Genomic DNA, 17,655 nt, shown 5'->3' with positions numbered 1-17,655 from the left:
CTAATGCGAGTCTCTTCTAAAACTCCCTTCTACTAATGCAAGTCTCTCCCGAGGCCTCCCACCCCGGGGATCGGGCAGCCTCCCTTATGTTCCACCATCCCCTCGGTCCTGTCTGTTGTGGCACTTGTAATGCATTATTGCTTTCCTTGTTGACACCTGCCTCCCCTACCAAAGAATGCATTCCCTGAGGTGTTCAATTTATGTCTGACAAAGAAATAAACTAAATGAAGAGTCCTCTAACACCCCAACTATCAGATATGCTCATCCCATTCAGGAAAGTGATGGACTGAGCCCCTGTAAACTTTTCACAAAGGTACATGGAATTCAGACTCTCCTTATGGGGTGAGGTGCCTCCTGATGCGAGGAAGCTTTGAAGGGCGGGAGCAGGTCTGAAGCACTCCTACCTCCCACAGCACCTCACTTAAAGCAGGAGCACAACAGGAGTCTGCTGACCACATGATTTGGACCATAAGCTTGGTGAGGGCAGGGAAAAGTGTCCCATCAATCTTCCAGCTTGCAAAGGCTCTGTGCACTATGTTTTGAGAATAATGAGCGAATATCACTGACTGTTATTAAAAAAAAACTGTACACTATCATGTAGACTATACTATGGGCAAATGTGACTTTTAAAAGGTTGGCCAAGAACCACTGTACATTGTAAGAACAGAGGGCTATTTGATCACAAAATACTGAAGAATATTTCTCAGGAAGCAGGAGGTACCATTTAATCAAAGGCGGATTTGCATCACAGGTTGGGAACATCTAGGGGAATCTGAGCATTTATGCTAATTACGATCTAGCTGAGATTCTGGAATTTTTTTGGATTGCACTTTACGAATTCATCCAAAGGGAATGGCAGCTGTCTCAAATCTGTTAACACCTCCAAATCAGTCTTTCTAATGGAGGCCTTGCCCGGTTTCTGTTGTGAGAGGGCCACTCGCATTCAGTTGAGGCAGATATGCCTACAGTTTCTTGGTTTAAACCTGACACTGCCTGATACAGCAGACCCTAAGACAAGTTGATCTGTGGCTTTTGGCAAAGAATAATATCTCAGTGACTACTATGAAAAATAGTCTGCCTATAGTATTGATATGTGTGGTCTAACTGTTAATATTAAAGAAATACATTTGGAAACTTCTTGAGCATTAGTGGTATATCCAGTAAAAAGTAAGGATGGCAAAAGCCTTTTAAGAAACCCACTTACCTGACACCGTGGCATGAAGGGACGTTTTTTGAAATATTCCACTTAAAGTGAGATTTCCTAATGTGTGTGTGTGTGTGTGTGTGTGTGTGTGTGTGTGTGTTCATGTGTGTAGTTTCTCCCACCCTCTCCCTCTGGTTTACTGGGAAAAGCAGAGTCTATGGTGGACATTGATGATGTCAAAGTAAATGATGGATGACATCGGATTTCCAGGGGCCAGTCTGCAAGGAGAGTTTCCCACAGCAGTGGTCTCAGCCCGGGAGGAGCAGAGGCTGCCTCCGGGTCCTTCTGAGCCCCGGCTTGCACCAAAGGGGACCTACCGGAGTGTGTCCTCAGGTGGCCCGTGAGGGCGTCCCGCCGGCGGCACGCATAGTTGCAGAGGTGGCACTTGAAGGGCTTCTCCCCGGAGTGCAACTTGATGTGGCGGAGGAGATTGCCTTTCTGGGTGAAGGAGGCGCCGCACTGATTGCACTGGAAAGGGCGTTCTCCTGCGAGGAGGAGAGGGAGCGGCGTGTGAGAACAAACTCAAACACGGGGACAAGGGGAGGATCGCGGGGAGAAAGTTGTTTCCCCTCTGGTGCTTCGTGACTCCCACCGGCTGCAGGTTTGATAGAACATGAGGCTTTCAGACGAAACCTGCCAGCTTCTTAACGCTTCACTGGTTGGGTCAATTTGATCTGAAAATCTAATTTTTTTTCCCTAAATCAGAATGGCACATCACAATGCAAATTCAAACTCATTTAAATAAAGTGACTGCAACATTTTGTGATGAAGAGCCACTCTTCCTGATCAGCAGTTTTGGAATAAACCAATATCCAATTTTGCGTGTTGTGGCATTTGGTGGGGTTTTTAATGTGGCTTTTTTCAAAGGGTCTTTAAAATATGCCACTGAAGCAGCAAAATAAAAAGGAAACTCATTAAAAATGCATTTCAGGATCACAAGTTCATTTCAGCGTTACATTCTTATATTTAAATGAAAGGCACTTCATTATAACAGTTATAATAACTTCTTTTCATTTACATTTTCCCTGTATTTTCCCTTTCAATTTCTTCTCCATTACCTGTCTGTCCCTAAGCAGGCAAATCAGGAAAGAGACAGAGAGAGAATGTGAGGGTGAGAGACACAGAGAGTAAGATTGAATAAAATGAGAAGTTAAGATACTGTGTTGGAAGCTCCCCAGCTTCCAAATAAAATTCCTGGATCTCCCTGCGGTGGGCATAAAAACCAGAGTTGCACTGAAATTTCTTACTCCTTTTTCCCCTCACGAATCCTTAAACCTTTAAGCTATGATTTTTCTATATCTACAGAAGACAAGCTATAGCTTCAGTACAAATATTCTAAGAGAGGCAATTTAGTTGAGATTAGAGAATTCTTTCAAGGGTGGTAGCATTGAATTTTGTGCCCAAGAAAATATTTGTGCCTCTGCTGTGTGTGGTAGCTCATGTCCCTATATCCTGGATCTAACAAAGGAATAAACAGGGATCTGAGAAAAAGAAACAGGCTATTGTCTTATTAAGCAGTTCAAATTCTTGGCATCTAAATCAGTGACTGCTTCTTTTAACCCTCACTTGAAAGAGTGATCCTTTTGCCATGGTGAAGTAAATATTAAAGTCCTTTTGAAAGCAAATGCTTTATTTAGAAGAGGAGTGCTATGTGACTGTGACTTCTGGTGTTGCGATACCATGAAAATGAACTTCATAGTGACAGTTTTTCTTAAGAAAAAAGAACATATTACAATGGATACTTAATAGCTTTTCCCAGTTGAGTAACAGGATTATAGTGGACAAGGTGGAGCTTATTAAACAATGATGAACTAGAAGCGTATCAGGGCCTATTAAAATCTATAACACATTATATTAAAAAGTCTATATTGGCACTTGAATTTCATAATTATAGTAACTTTTTTTTAAGTGGGCAGGGTAGTTGTGCCACTACTGTAAAAGCTGAAACGAATTTACGATGATATTCAATTATAGATCACTTAGAGGGATGCTTATACTAACTAGATGTATTTGATATCTTCCCAACACTATATCTTCCCAACTTGGATGGTTATGGTAAAGCTAACAACTAACCAACTAACCTCCAAGTTACAAGTCCATACATGTAGCTGATATTGGGTGGGAAGTGCTTATAGCCAGGTAGCCTTGAAGAACTTCCAGTCTACAGAAATCATTTAATTATTTATTAGAAACACTTTTGCTCCTTCACTGGCTTGTGTGTGTGTGAACGCATGCATGTGTTAACTCCAAGTGGCCAAGAAAAATAGGGTGATTGCAATGTGCCGAGAAACTCAGAAAGCGTAAAAATGAAATGTGGCTCCAGCCCACAGCTCTCATTTTGACAGGGTGAAACTTCAGGCTGGGTGGGAAAGACAGTCAGTTGGGAAATATGTCATGAAAATGATTATATTAACGATCTGGGACACTCCAGGTGGCACAGATTTTTTTTGTGGTATGACCCAGAGCTGGTGAACCCAAACCTAAGCCAGTGAAAGACCCTTTGATACACTGATACAGTATTGGGGTCCCACATTCCTCTTGAAGTCTGAAGAGGATCTAGGGTCTCCCCAGAAGTAATGAAGTGGTGGGAGACAGAGAGGACAGCTTCTTATAGCCACGTCACCCTTCTGCACAACAGCGCGGGAAAGCAAGTAAGGGGGCCGTTTCTTACAGAGTAAAATCTGTCTTCTAATTTGAGTAAACAGTTCTTGTGAATCCTGCTGTGCCTGGTGTCTTTATCCCTGCTGGCAAGCTTTACTGGAAATCTATTTGTTTCTGATTGCCTGTGATGACATGAATACGTAACACAGGGCATGGGGGGCTCTTGAAGAAAGCATTCCCTGAAGTTACAATGCAAAGTGCAAAAGTCTAATGAGTTTCCCCAAAAAGGTGGTAACAGATGTGGGAGGACATCCATGAAGCTGCAGAACAGGGCAGACCCAGGATATCTGTTTGTTTCTATTTGTTGGGCCATGTCAACTGCTTGCCTACTGTAGGTTAGCAGGTTGCCTGTTGTAGGTAAGAATGAGCCAGCTTCTCCAAGGTTGCATTTATTTTCATTTATTTGGGATTAGGAGTTTAAAATTATTAATTCAAAATCTAGTTTTTAATCCCAGGGACTCGTATAGATTGATCATTTTGGGAATCTGCTGTAAGAAGATTTGAGCCCACTTTTATTAGCTTAACTGGTTGAAAATAAGTTTTCATGGGTGTCTACATCAAAGAACATTTCTAAGGGCATATCAGAAGAAGGTGAATTAAAAAAGGATAAATCCAGGGCGGGCTATAGTGGCTTAGCAGGCAGAGTTCTCGCCTGCCATGCCAGAGACCGGGGTTTGTTTCCCGGTGCTGCCCATGCAAATAAATAAATAAATAAATAAAATAAATCCAGACTGCAAGAATTTACTTGGGCCTATGGAACCATTCCTTACAGCAGCTTTACAATTAGTAGGTTGGGTTTTTAGAGCTCTAAACTGGGTCACTGTAATTTTTTTTTTTTTTTAAATCTTGCAGGTGGGAATAAAACATTCTCTCTGGGACCATACAGAGTAACCATAATCTGGACACACTTTTTGATCTTTTTTAGCAAATGGTCTCATTGTTTAAAACAATAATACCTTCTATTTGCTTGGTAGGTCTTTTTTCCTTGTATGTAATGATTCTTTCATTCCACTTTCCCACCTGATTCTCACATTAACTGTGAGAGATTGGTGAAGGAGATGTTGTTATTCTACTTAAGTTAAAAATATGAAACTGAGCAGCAATTCTAAGGAAGTGGCCTGAAGGTATCATGAACCATTTTGAAAAATGATACCATAAGCAAAATACTTCGCCAAAGTGGTAATATGTACAAAAGCAGGAGATTCTACTGGTGGACGATTGCACCTGACTGGGGCAACTGGTATACCTGGCTCTCCTAATCTGACATGCTGATGGACAGAAGGAGAAACAAAGGACAGGCTGAAATCTGTTTCTTCGTTGGGTATTCAGTTAGTTCATATCTAGTCTCCTAAATAAGGGCCATCCCCCAAATGGCACTATTTAGTTTAACTACTTGGCTGCCCTTCCCTAACTTTTTAAGCTGTGCCGTGAACTGGGCTCTAGAATGATTAGCATCCACTGGGCGATTCCCACTCTCCAGCCTCTCCCCAGGATTTGAATAGAAACTGGATTTTTTTTTTACAAGATCCTTTAGTAATTTATATGTCCTTTAAAGTTTGAGAAGCACTGCTCTAGAAACATTTTAAAGCTAGGGAATCTGAGGTGGGGGTCAGTGGTTAGCAAAACATGCTTTTTCTGACATATTCCACTCAGATCCCAGGATAATGAAAACATTTCTAGCATGCCTAGTTTGTCAAACCCAGTTTGGCCAACATATTTCTATGTTAACCTGTGATTCTCCATACCTATGAAGGTGGAAGTATGCTATACAGAGAAGTGAGGAGCTCACTGTTTAAAATTTTGTTTCTTTTTTAAATAAAGGTCAAGGCATTAGATAAAAAAATTGATGGCAGGCATCAATTTCCAGAATTTACTCATTGTGCAAATTGAAGAGCTAAGCATCTGGATGAGTACTTGGAATTTTGCTGCTATTTGTGAGAAGTGGGCCGAGCAAATAGCAGGTGCTACTCTGCATATCTGTACTTGGCAGGTTTATTCATTAAGCGTAATTATTCTTTTTATCAGGTCAGGCAGTCATTATATTTTGGCAATTTAGTATGCTAGAATTTGATTCATTTATCAAATATTTATTTAAGAGAATTTTCACTGGACATTCATGCTTTAGAATTAGCAGGAAAGTAATTCATTTGTGAGGTGTATTCCTTCATCAGGAATGTATTAAAAATAGGTTCCAGCGTATTCTGTTGTCTATCATAAAGTATCCTATTTTCACTTTAATTTCCACATCCTTACAAAAGGGGAGAGCGTGATTACTCACATAACAGCTTTAGTGAAGGCTATGATGTGTCTATTTTACTGGATAATGTGAGGATTAAGGGGTACATTAGGGAAAGCAAAGTTTGTTTAATTACAGAAGTTAAATTTTTATTGAAGACATATTTATGGCTTTCTCAATATATTACAAACAGAATACATCATTTTGGGAGCTACCCTGATTAACTATAAAAGTAATGACTCTCAAAATATCTGTGTTTTCTGATAGCCCAACATTTTTACTCAATTGATTTTCTGAATTCCTGATTAAATTTTGATAAAAAATTTTTCTTTTGCCCCAGTAAAAACCACATGAAGCTATGACGTTCAAGTTTTCTTCCTTGCTTTCCTGAGATATTTTATAAAATCTGCTGTGCCTTCAAAAGTATTACTCTTCAAATTTTGTTTTACTTCCCTCCTGCATAGTGTAGTAGCAGGTAACACTTTTAGGATGGCCTTTTGGTAGCAACTTTTAGGGCAGCAATGACCCAGAGTTGACATGTGTGATGTTCAAGCTTTCAATCAGTGACTGCCTGGAATTCATGTTTTGCCCATCTTGAGGGCATCTTTCCACAGAAAGAAGAATAAAGTTTCAGTCCAACTCAAAAGAAACCACATGTATAGGCAAAAGGTAAAATCTGTTCTATTAATATTTTATTTCTAAGACCCTTCAGCACATTAGTGACAGTGATTCCACAGTTGCGTTGGAAAAGCACTGGATGTTCCAATCTATGTGTGACTTTTAAGAGATACTTGGAGCAGACAGAATTTGGGCCAAATGAGTCTTGGATGTACTCTCCTCTTCCCACCCTCCAAGTGAGAACGTGTTGTCAGTTTGGGCACAGTTATCTGACACAGTTAGATTGGCCTTATGTTTTCAGTTTTGGGCACATAGCATTATAATCCTCTATATTTCCAAATCCTCCTATAATCCATCCAATAAAGAAGGGCTTTTGATTTTAAATTATTTACCAATTTGAGATGAAAATTAGTAGAAATGAAACAGTCTTATTCAAAATCTCAGCTGTTGGAGAGTAAGTGTTCTGAAAGCTGATCTGAACTCTTTCTGAAAAGCTAAATTTTGCTGCCATTCCACAACTCACTAATGTTTCTAAAAATCATGACTTGTTAGTTTGGATATAGTTAACATGCATAGTCTACCACCCGCTCCTCTGTGGACAATTTGAGAAGTAAATTTTGTTCTACCAGTATCTTTCTGTTTTCTTAAGAGTGGACCACTCACCACATGTAACCAAATAGTGTAGCTGCAACTATTTAGCATTATGATCATGGCTCCTTGGCAGAACTTGCATGGGATGCTGTTAATATTCCCTCTTGATTTCATTACTTTAATTTATAGGGCACAATTGGTACATGTTTAGAAGGCCTTTTAAACGTTTTTCCAAAACAAGAAGGGTATACCTTGCTACCTGGAGCCGAATGCTTGTGACTGTTGGGCTGTCCGTCAATTGAAACATGATCAAAACACTCTACTAAGACAAGATATTTTCCTTCTAATACACCCCACGGGACCTTTCCCAGGCCACTAAAGGAAAAACTATGCCAGGCCTTACCAGTGTGACTTCTTTTGTGAACCATGAGCACATTGGGACCGATGCAAATTATCCCACAGATATCACATTTTAGTTTTCCGTTAGGAAGTCGGATGCCTCCAACTCCTGACAAAGCCTTGCCGCCTTGGTCACTGGGGGGGCCATTCATTTTCTCTCCAGAGGCATCAAGCATTCGTAAATCCTCCGCACATTCTTCCCCATTCATTTCACAGGCACGCCCATTCTCTTCATCACTCTGAGTCTCTACTTTAACATTACTGGCTGAAAGAAACAACACAGGGTGCCACTCAGTGTCATTGCAAAACAAAAACCATAAACAACAAAGCAACAAAAAGACAATCAAATAGATGCAGAGAGCTACTAAACAGAAGGTTCTTAGCATAGCAAGGTCAAAGCAGCCATGGGTTTGGATGGATTTGGCCTCAAAGTGGGTTTGGATGGCACGTGATATAAGGCCTATGGTGAAAAAGCTATTTTGTAAAGTTCTCCCTTTAAACTATTGGCTAGGCTTTAGGCAGGTGAAGGTCAGTGGATCCACAGTGGCACAGCCTGGCAGAATCGCAGGAGTGAGGGGAGGCCAAGTCCCACACCATTTGGCCAGATGAAAACCTGCAACATGTGAGCTTCGGATCACATGGTCTGGCTCCCTAACGTGTGAAATTCTGTAGCAAACTTCCTAATAAGAGGCTAATAAGTCTGACAAATTTCTCCTCCTTATAAAGCCACCTTTCCTTGTTTCATGTAAATATTAATAAAGGCTAGGGCTGTAAACCCCTGCTCAGATTTCTGAACACAGGTTCTTTTTTTTTTTTTTTATGTTTTTTTGGTATATGATCATTCTAATTCCTCTATATTTCATAATGATGCAAATGAAATCAGAGCCCTAAAACAGAGGGATGATTTCTTCCAATTGCTGAAGGGTTGAATGGGGTAGTTTATAAATGTAAGAGATCTAGAGTAACTTTTCAAAGAGAAAGCTGTGTGTGTGTGTGTGTGTGTGTGTGTGTGTGTGTGTGTGAAGTGCTAGTATTATGGAATACACTCACCATTATTTACTCAGCATTATAATTTCCTTTAAGTCAAACATCAGATAATATTTATACCATTTGTACACTTTTCTTCATAAAGGAAATAAGAGACATTTTGTTTGCATTCTTCTGAAACAGTGATTGATGGTGAATTGATGACTCCAACACTATAATGACTAAGAGAACTTGTAGTTACACCGAAAGTCAACATTATAATCACAGTTTTGCAGAATGCTAAGAGTTGGTAAATAAATTTTGCCAAGTAAAATAATCAGTGAGAAAGATGATGATCAACACTATATAATTTTGATGAATGTTTTGAAACAATACTTCTTAAAATATAGTCTCCAAATAAGCAGCATCAGCCTCACCTGAGATCTTGTTAGAACTACAAATGCTTGGGTCCCAAGGGAGAAACTCTGGCCCAGCCACCAGTGTCTTTTAACGAAATCTCCAGAGGATTCTGATGTGCACAGGAGACTGAGAACAAGTGTTGGGAATAACTGACTCAGTTACTAACACTCCAAGTTTATTTCATTCAACGCACTCCTCCTGATATGGAGGTTAAGAGTCTAGACTCTGAAATCAAAAGATCTGCTTTGGAATCTTAGCTACACCACTTATAAGTTCTGTGATCTTAGACAAGTCATTAATTTCTCTATGCCTTGGTTTCCTCACTCATAAGAATAGGAACTCTCATGGTACTTGCCTAGTAGGGCAATTGTGAGGATTGAATGGATTAATGGTTGAGAAGCTCACTTGGAATGGTGACTGGGGCAAAGCAAGTAGAACCACACTCCAAATCCAACCATCCCTAGGAGGAGGTTTCTGCCGAATCATGATAATGTTTACAAGCGCTTTAACTGCACACTATTAATTAACCTCCACAGTGACCCTACCAGGGAGGCACTATTATTATCCTCCTTTACAGTTGAAGAGGCTGAGGCAGAGTGAGGTTAAACCACATGCCTAAGAACACACAGCTAGCAAGTGGCAGAGCTGGGAGCCAAGTGCAGACAGCCTGGCCCTACTCCCATATTCTGAACCACTACATTGCTAACATTTTCCTGGAAGCTCCTTGGAAGAAAAAGTCTTACAAGCAAATAAATGAATGGAATGAATAAATTGGAACATTAATTAACAGCGCCCACAGTGGTCTTTGAGAACCCAGAAGGGAGGAACTACTTGGAAGCTGGCCCTTGCTACCTCCCTCTTCCCATCACATCCTTGTATTATGTAAGTTCTTTCAGAGAAATCAAGCAACAGGGATTCTTCAAACACTCCTCCCAATGCAATTCTGAACACAGGAGACTCAGAAGTACCTGAACCTCAGCAGCCTCCAGCTAACTTATCTGAGCTGCCAGAGTCCAGTGGCTAAATCCTATGAGCACAGCAAATGAGGGAGATGAGAGTGGCAAGTACGGAAGTTCTGCCATTCAAGCAACGGTGCTTAATGACTTCTGCATTCTCTATAATGAGTATTCTGAGATGCATATCCTTTCTATGGAAGCCAACCCACTAAGTCCTTCACCGTAGACCAGTGTGCATGGATGTACTCTGGGAACAAGACAATAAAGCTTCCCAGATCTCTGTACTCCTCAATTTGGGATGGTTTTTAATGATCTATCTCTTGGTTTTAAAATGAGATCAGCTTGTCCACAGTGGAGCCAATGTGGCATGAAGCCAAGCTGTGCAACCACTGAAGCTGAGATACATGGCTGCAGCAAGCGTGTAAGCCAAGGTCTCTCATGGTTGTAAAAAGAAACCTACACAGAAGCCCAAGCATTGGGCTGATTCCTTCAGTGAGTCCCTCCATCTGGTTAGATTTTTTTAAGTTTGGAGTCAACCAGGTAAAGGGAATTTTCTCCTCTGTATTTGGTATGTTAGCCAGAAACTACAACTTGGACTTTACATTACGAAGAAGGGCGAGTAGTTTTGCGACTGGGTTGGTGTGCTCCAGGTTTTGTGTTTTCAATGACTGTGGGTACTTTCTGGCAGAGCAGAGCAGCAGAGAAGGTTTGGGGATTGGCCTTATGGTGTGTGACATCGGAAGTACAAGGACAACTATCACCACAGGCTGCTGCACAGGGAGGTAAAGCAAAGTATCCAGAAGGAAGGAAATGCGAGCAGCATGAGAAGAAGCAGGGGATGGCTGCTGTCTTACTTGTCACTGAGGACTTCAAAGCTGGAGAGAGACCTACTATCAATAACTCACTTAACTAGTGGCTCATGAAGGCAGGATTGTGTCACTACCATATTATATGACACTGTTTCTCTGAGCCATAACAACAAAACAACAATAGTAAAGAGAAGGCTCAAAAGGTTCAAGAGTCTATAATAGTTACCCTGAAATCAATGTGCAGACCTGGCTACAGTTTTAAATAGATATGCACATAAGAGGGAACACATTTAAAAGACAAAAGGCCACAGAACTATAAGGATAGGCACAGAAAAGTTGAGAACAGAAAGAAGTAAAATTCAAAGAAAAAAATGTAGTATGTGTGCTATTTTTGGGTTCTAAAAAAATTACGCAGAAGATAACCCCAAATCATTGTAGACAAGGTCCAAGAATCCTAAATAGTGGAAATGTGACTGTGGACCTAATATAAGCAAAGGCTATTACAGTCTTTTAAACAGGAGTTATAGGGCAGGTGCCGAAAACTCTAGAGCTGGAAGCTTGCTAGCTCTCTGTGGACATTTTCTGGGCCATCTGATGAGTTGGAATGGGTCTATGAAAATTAAAAGAGAGAAATAATGACTCCGGGAAGCCAGCAAGAATTTGGGAAGAAGAAATTGGGCAACACTGTTAACCTCGGATATACCAGAATGAAAGAGCATGTGGAGATTTTCTAAATGCGGGAGAAAAGATTCTCAGATTCTTATATCTTTGTAGATGAATGCGAACTGGATGCTAACTGCATTAAAAAAAGATTAAGAAATTTATAACCTCTAGGGGAGGGTTTCCATGAGAATGGGGATCTCTTTTCTCATTAGTTTTGTATATGACAGAGATCAAAGTTTGGAAGTATCCTAATAAGTGGTCAATGCAGAATGAAACTCAACAGTTGAAATCTACCAGATACATAGGTAAGGTTTGCTTAAATGAAAGATACAATTTAAGAAACTCAAATTCGAGATAGGGACATCTTGGCTTAACATCGGTAAAGGTGAAACAGACTTTTGGGATTTTAGCTTATAGTAAGCTCCATTAGTGATGCAGCATGAAAAGAAAAGAAAAACAGCAAATGGGGCATTGGGTTCCTCCATTTACTGAAATTCACAGAATCTTCTGGATGGTCAAATCATACACCTCCTTTCAAAGGATAAGAGCAGCTAGGAGATGGAGATAGATGTTGGTCAACGGGAGACGGAAACCAATTCACATGAGGAACTGTTGAGGGCACTGAGCTGGCTTTGCTTGGAGAAAGTAGTGGGCTGAAGAGGAAGGCAAGACAGTAGCCTCATTTCCTGCATGTAGCTCTTAAAAGCAAACAGAAAGCAATGAGGAGAGGCAAGTGAAGGATCAGGCTTTTCTAAGAAGGTGAATTGCAGCCATAGGACCTTTCCAGAGAGGGGGAAAGGCGACTCCTGGAGAGCCTATGCAGGGTTCCTGCAGTGGCCCCAGGAAAGCTGCCTGCTCTTAGGTCCCTTCCAACTTCACAATTATCCACCTCAGTAAAAACGTTTCTCACTTAAAGAATGGGAAGGAAAGGTACTTTATGATGAACTCTTTAATTTTTTTAAATAAGGAGAACTCTTGAAATGGTACAGGTTCGACCCACCACATTAAAAAATTTCATCAAATAACCAGTCACTTCCAAATCTGCATATATTGCATTGTGGTCCATCATCAAGTGAGGCATGGATGTTGCCTCTCTCTTGAATGTTCAAAGGACTCAAATTGATCAGCCTTCCCCTTCTATGAATTCCTAATATACTCGATCTCCTTCCTTTCCTTGGACCCAGAACTGCCTAATTACGACAATCTATCAGTGGAATGCTATACTCTTCCCTGTTTATAGGGATTATACTTATAAATATTTTGTAAACTCCCCACTACCAGTACTTAGAAAACTAAGTAAGGTGCTGAATTGAGCTTATTAAATATAGAACAGGAAATGGAGACTTGCAATATGTTTCTTTCCTCCTGAACACTCGGCTCAGGTCTTTCTCTCTCCTGAAGCTCTTCCATTGTCTAACAAGAGATAATGGACAGGCCCCAATTTCATTATTTAATAAGCATGGCTTAGACTAAGAGTGGATATCTTTGAACCCCAAGAACCCAGCTACTTTTCCTTTCCAAATGCTGTTTAAAATTAGGAAAAATGCAAATCTTATTGCTACATGTTTTAGAGGACTTCTATGTTATTTGTAACACAAGAGTCCTAAGAGAGTCCCCATGCCCCCGAGTGTAAACATTTAGTATAAGCAGAAGTTTAGAACTGAATCTGGATAATCCAAGGAACTCAGGGGTCAGTGGGTGCCAAGAGGCCTGTATCTGCTGCCAAGGAATGTATGTACTCATGAATAATTAAAATATTTTAAAGCATAGGCATAATGTATATTGGCAGTCCCTGTCTTCCAAATGAGTTCTGTTTTCTCTTCATTTTCTCTTCCTTTTTAGAATATGCTTTTATATTTGCTGGTAAGGTAAATGTTTGGTACTCAGTATACATCTTTATATTGAAAAGATATTCTGAATTAGTCACTACAGTAGGAGTTTAGACCATGTAAGTTTGAAATGCTGAATATTTTAAATGAAAAAGAAAAAGTGGGAGGCAGAAATATTCTTCTAACATTGGTGAACAGCAAGGCAAAATCAAATGGAATGAAAATATTTAAGATATCTTGAATAATGGTAATTAAATACAAGCTTGAGATGAAAAGGAGATACATAGATATTTTGAGATATATATATAGAGATTTATGGAAACTTTCAGCCTTTTAAAAATATAACGCGATATACTTTTAAAGTAGTTGTTCTTTGTCTTGCCAGGTTGCACGATTAGAAATATTATTTTCTTTATTGATGTCTTAGGCCTTCAAATGAAATGAAGTCTGGGAGTAAGAAGAAGAAAAGCAAAAGAGAGAAAAGAGAAAAGGTACAAAAAACAAAATGCGCCACAAGCTTATATACAATTTCCTCAGGTAACTAAGGAAACAGACTAGACTAGAAAAGGTAGAAAAGGGTCAGTAAGGATATGTTTTTAATTTTCAAAAAGTCGGAAAAGAGGTGGTAAGGGGTGAGGAAGTCAATTCTCTATCATTTCCACAAGGTGGTGATATTGGCCCAGAACAGTTCGGTTGCTGTTTGGGTGGGGACATCATGAAAATCAATCAACCATTTGTGTGAGAAGGATATTTACAATTTGGGTACTCAATGAGGTAAGGGTGGGGGTGGAGAGTAGGGTCCACGGAGAAAGGGGAGGAGAAGCAGAGTAAGAGAGGGAGGGAAATGAAAGATCAACATGCTATCACCTTTTGAATTCATTTGTATAAATATATAGTGTATGCAAATATATTATCTATCTTATAAGATCTCCATTTACTATATATATTTATTTGCATACAATAATTTTTTACATACTGAAGATACCACCAAAAGATCTACTTCAATATGCTGGAGCTTAAACCTTTCTCAGATATAATCAAACCATGCCTTCCTTAGAATATATTGTTTTCCTCTTAAGTGTGTCTGACTTCTCAGAGTATTTCAACATGCTATTGTCCATTTCAGAATTAACATTATTTCTCTATCCAAGTACCTTAATGTTTTATATGTTCATATAAGCATTTATACATACACACATATGTAAACACATACATAAACATTTATATATAAATGCATACTTATATTTATATATCATTGAAATTAAACATCAATCTATTGTTTTAAAAGTTGACTGAAAGAACCAATTAGTAAGAGAAGGATTTCTATAATTGTTATATACTGGAAAAGTAGTCAATCTAGTTTATGAGAAAGGGTTTTACTTAACATTTATATTTTTAAATCTTTGAACGATACAGAAGAGTTTTTGATAACCAGGAAGCCAGAAATCCATCTTTAACTGTTAATGACACCTTTGAAATTGGAGCTTGCATTAGTATTTGTTACAGTTTTAACAAGTACAGCCTATTTTCTGCAGTTGTCTTATGACGAACTGTATAATACAGGCTCTGAAGACCTAAGTTCTAAATGGACTATCAATTTGTATCTCTTCAAATAGTCAGCTAACTGCGCATTTTCAAAAAGCGCTCTCCATTCTTTAAGACACTCCTTTGAGGGCGTTATCCAAATATAGTTATCATTTATCAGCTCTCAATGCCTAAAAAAGAAAAATGAAATTAACATCTGTTTCTGGTTTAACAGCACAGATCAGAGCTGTGTGTGTTTGCACTGAGTTCCAACGGTATGCTGGCTCATGCAGCGAGGAGCCACAAATAAAGCCATGATGCCTTCTGACTTCTCTCGGTTCTGAAATGAATACTTCAGAGCAACAGAACACTCCTGCTCCATAAAATTGTAAAAATCATCACGAAAACAGTTTGGTTGGTTTGGTGGTGACAGAGAGCATGGACATTTTATTATCTGCCCAATAAAAAAGAGATGATTATAACATTAATAACAAAACTATTTATCAGCATTAGTTGAGTAACAATTCAACTGAGTACTCTTATTCCTACTCTTACTATTACTACCGCTGCCAGCACAAGAGGCACACTTGCTAGTATTTCTCTCCACAGTCTAAGGCTTTACTCACACATTTTATTGTATAAATGATGTCATGAATGGTAGATGTTTAAAGCACAGAATAATAAATAACTTCTTTACTTACACACGTTATTGTATAAAGATGTTACTAATGGTAGATATTTAATGCACAGAATAGTAAATACTTAATTTATCTCATTTTCAAGTGTGAAAGAAGGTGATGATGAAATAAACATGCATTCACAATATTTACACTATGGAAACGGAGTACAAAATGAATACATGTTTCTGTTTTCTAGAAGCAAAGCATATACTTACGAGAGAAAGATTTGGGAATTATTGCATGAAAATCCCTAAAGCCATCAGCCCCATATGTAACTGCAATAAAGAAGGCAAAAAGAAAGCTGGGTTGTGATATCATTAAAGAAATAAAGAAAATTTAAAAAAGATAGCATTTTTAAATTTTATTTAAAAAAGACAGCATTAATGCTTCAAAACCATTATCCAGCTACAATTCTGCAATTATTAGCCATGCTAAAGGCAACAGAAAAGCTGTCACAAAGATTGCTCAAAAAAGGACTGCAATTCCCGAAGGTCTGAGCTCATGGCATTATCTTATTTACAGTGTTTTGGAGCAACCTATGGTGTATTAAATATCTTAGGAATAGTAACCAAAAACATTCTAGAAATATGAGAATCAAATTGATCCAGACAATATCAAATGCCTCAGCATCACAGCAGAAAATCTCCTGAGAGAGCACTGATTTTCATAAAAGCAGTGTGCCATGCCTGCGTGTAGAGCAGCTGTGTTATTCCTAAGGAGAAATGTTCTTCATTTGGCTTTTTCTAAGATTAGGAAAGGCTGATGTAACACATTGGGTGGGGAAAAATTATTATTTTCCCCTACCCCCAAAACAGCTACCAATTTCTGTTGTGTATTCCTTATCAGCTGCTCTTATACATGTTATCACTGCCTCAAATCTTCAAGTTCTTGTTCTGTTTTTTCTAGGTCAGAGTTTCCCAGACTGCTCCTATGTCTTAAGACTTTATCAGATTGTGTGTGTATGGTTGTGTGTGTGTGTGTACACAGACAGACACAAGTTTCCCTCCAAGAGTCAAATCCCAGCAACTATCCCAGTAAATGTGCTGTGTAGCTGCTCAATTAAACTTGCTGGATGAACTATGAATTTGCAGAGCAAAGACTCTGAAGTGTCCTGCAAGAAACAGATCTATTCAACCCTGATTAAACCTGTGTTTTCCAAATTTATTTGAGCCAGGATCCCCTTTTACTATGAAAATCTTAAAATATTGGGATAATGGGCAAATAGCTCTTCCTTGAAGTGACTGGCTTAATTATTTCCTAGCAAACCCTTATTCTATTTACTGTTGTCCCTAGAAAGTCCAAATCTAATATATAAGTAAATATCATATATCCCATCAAAAAGAGCTATAAGAATTGTGTTTGTCCAGACACGGATGTGTTTTATGGTCTGCAGACAGTCAACGATACAATGACAATTTTACAATAATCATCATTATTCTCATATTCCTTGGACTTTAACCCTTTGTGTGAACTTTTCAACCTCAGTTGTGGTTCTGTATGGTAGGGGGACTACTATCTCAGATAAGGGGGGAAGAGATGAGCAGTGCTGTTTAAAATGAGACTTTTACAATATGGAATATCTTTGAAAATCATCTGATTAAATAGCATAGTACTGAGAATGATAATGCTGATATGATACTTGAATATGACTTTATTTGAAAGTGGACTTCCAAATACATCATCATTTCAGATATACAAGACATAGCTCGGTCACCTGTTTTTCTGTCTTATGCCAACTACAGCAGGGTGGGAGGGGCTCATGTTTACTGGTAAACTGAAGATTAAAACAGCTGAGATCAGAATTCAACAAAATAGGTTGAAAGATGGTCTTGCCATTTGAAAGCATCACCTTATGTAGGTTTGGGTCATCAAAGCATAAGCCTTGAAATGCATAATTTCACCAGAAGGCTTTCCATTTCACAAATTACCATTAAATATAAATCTTATTATCCAACATCATCAGACATTAAATGTTAATCTTTTCTTAAGAGTGTCAGTTCTTCATCCAATTAACTTTTGGAATTTTTTCCTTAAATACTGGATTCCCTAAACATTACAAAAAGTTTAGAAACAAAATATAGTTGTAGGTATGAAGTTGT

The 17,655-nt window shown here is 38.9% G+C and overlaps 1 protein-coding gene across 18 annotated transcripts in view; it reads right to left on the bottom strand.

Annotated features, from left to right (window-relative positions):
• Positions 1-17,655, bottom strand: part of IKZF1 (IKAROS family zinc finger 1) — a 96,771-nt gene that overhangs the window by 19,729 nt on the left and 59,387 nt on the right. For 8 of the 18 annotated variants that reach the window (XM_077118997.1, XM_077119003.1, XM_077119011.1 and 5 more), the window contains 3 exons: positions 15,772-15,831; positions 7,714-7,974; positions 1,522-1,689 (listed from right to left, as the gene is read on the bottom strand). In XM_077118997.1, the coding sequence (XP_076975112.1) occupies positions 1,522-1,689; positions 7,714-7,974; positions 15,772-15,831 (489 nt within the window). The remainder of the gene's footprint in view (positions 1-1,521; positions 1,690-7,713; positions 7,975-15,771; positions 15,832-17,655) is intronic. The other 10 variants (XM_077119079.1, XM_077119096.1, XM_077119104.1 and 7 more) reach the window with 3 other exon arrangements.

The sequence above is a fragment of the Tamandua tetradactyla genome, chromosome 1 (genome assembly GCF_023851605.1).
Source record: "Tamandua tetradactyla isolate mTamTet1 chromosome 1, mTamTet1.pri, whole genome shotgun sequence".
Taxonomy (NCBI): domain Eukaryota; kingdom Metazoa; phylum Chordata; class Mammalia; order Pilosa; family Myrmecophagidae; genus Tamandua; species Tamandua tetradactyla.
Note: the sequence above shows the minus strand (reverse complement) of the source record. Positions and strands in the feature narration are given on the sequence as shown.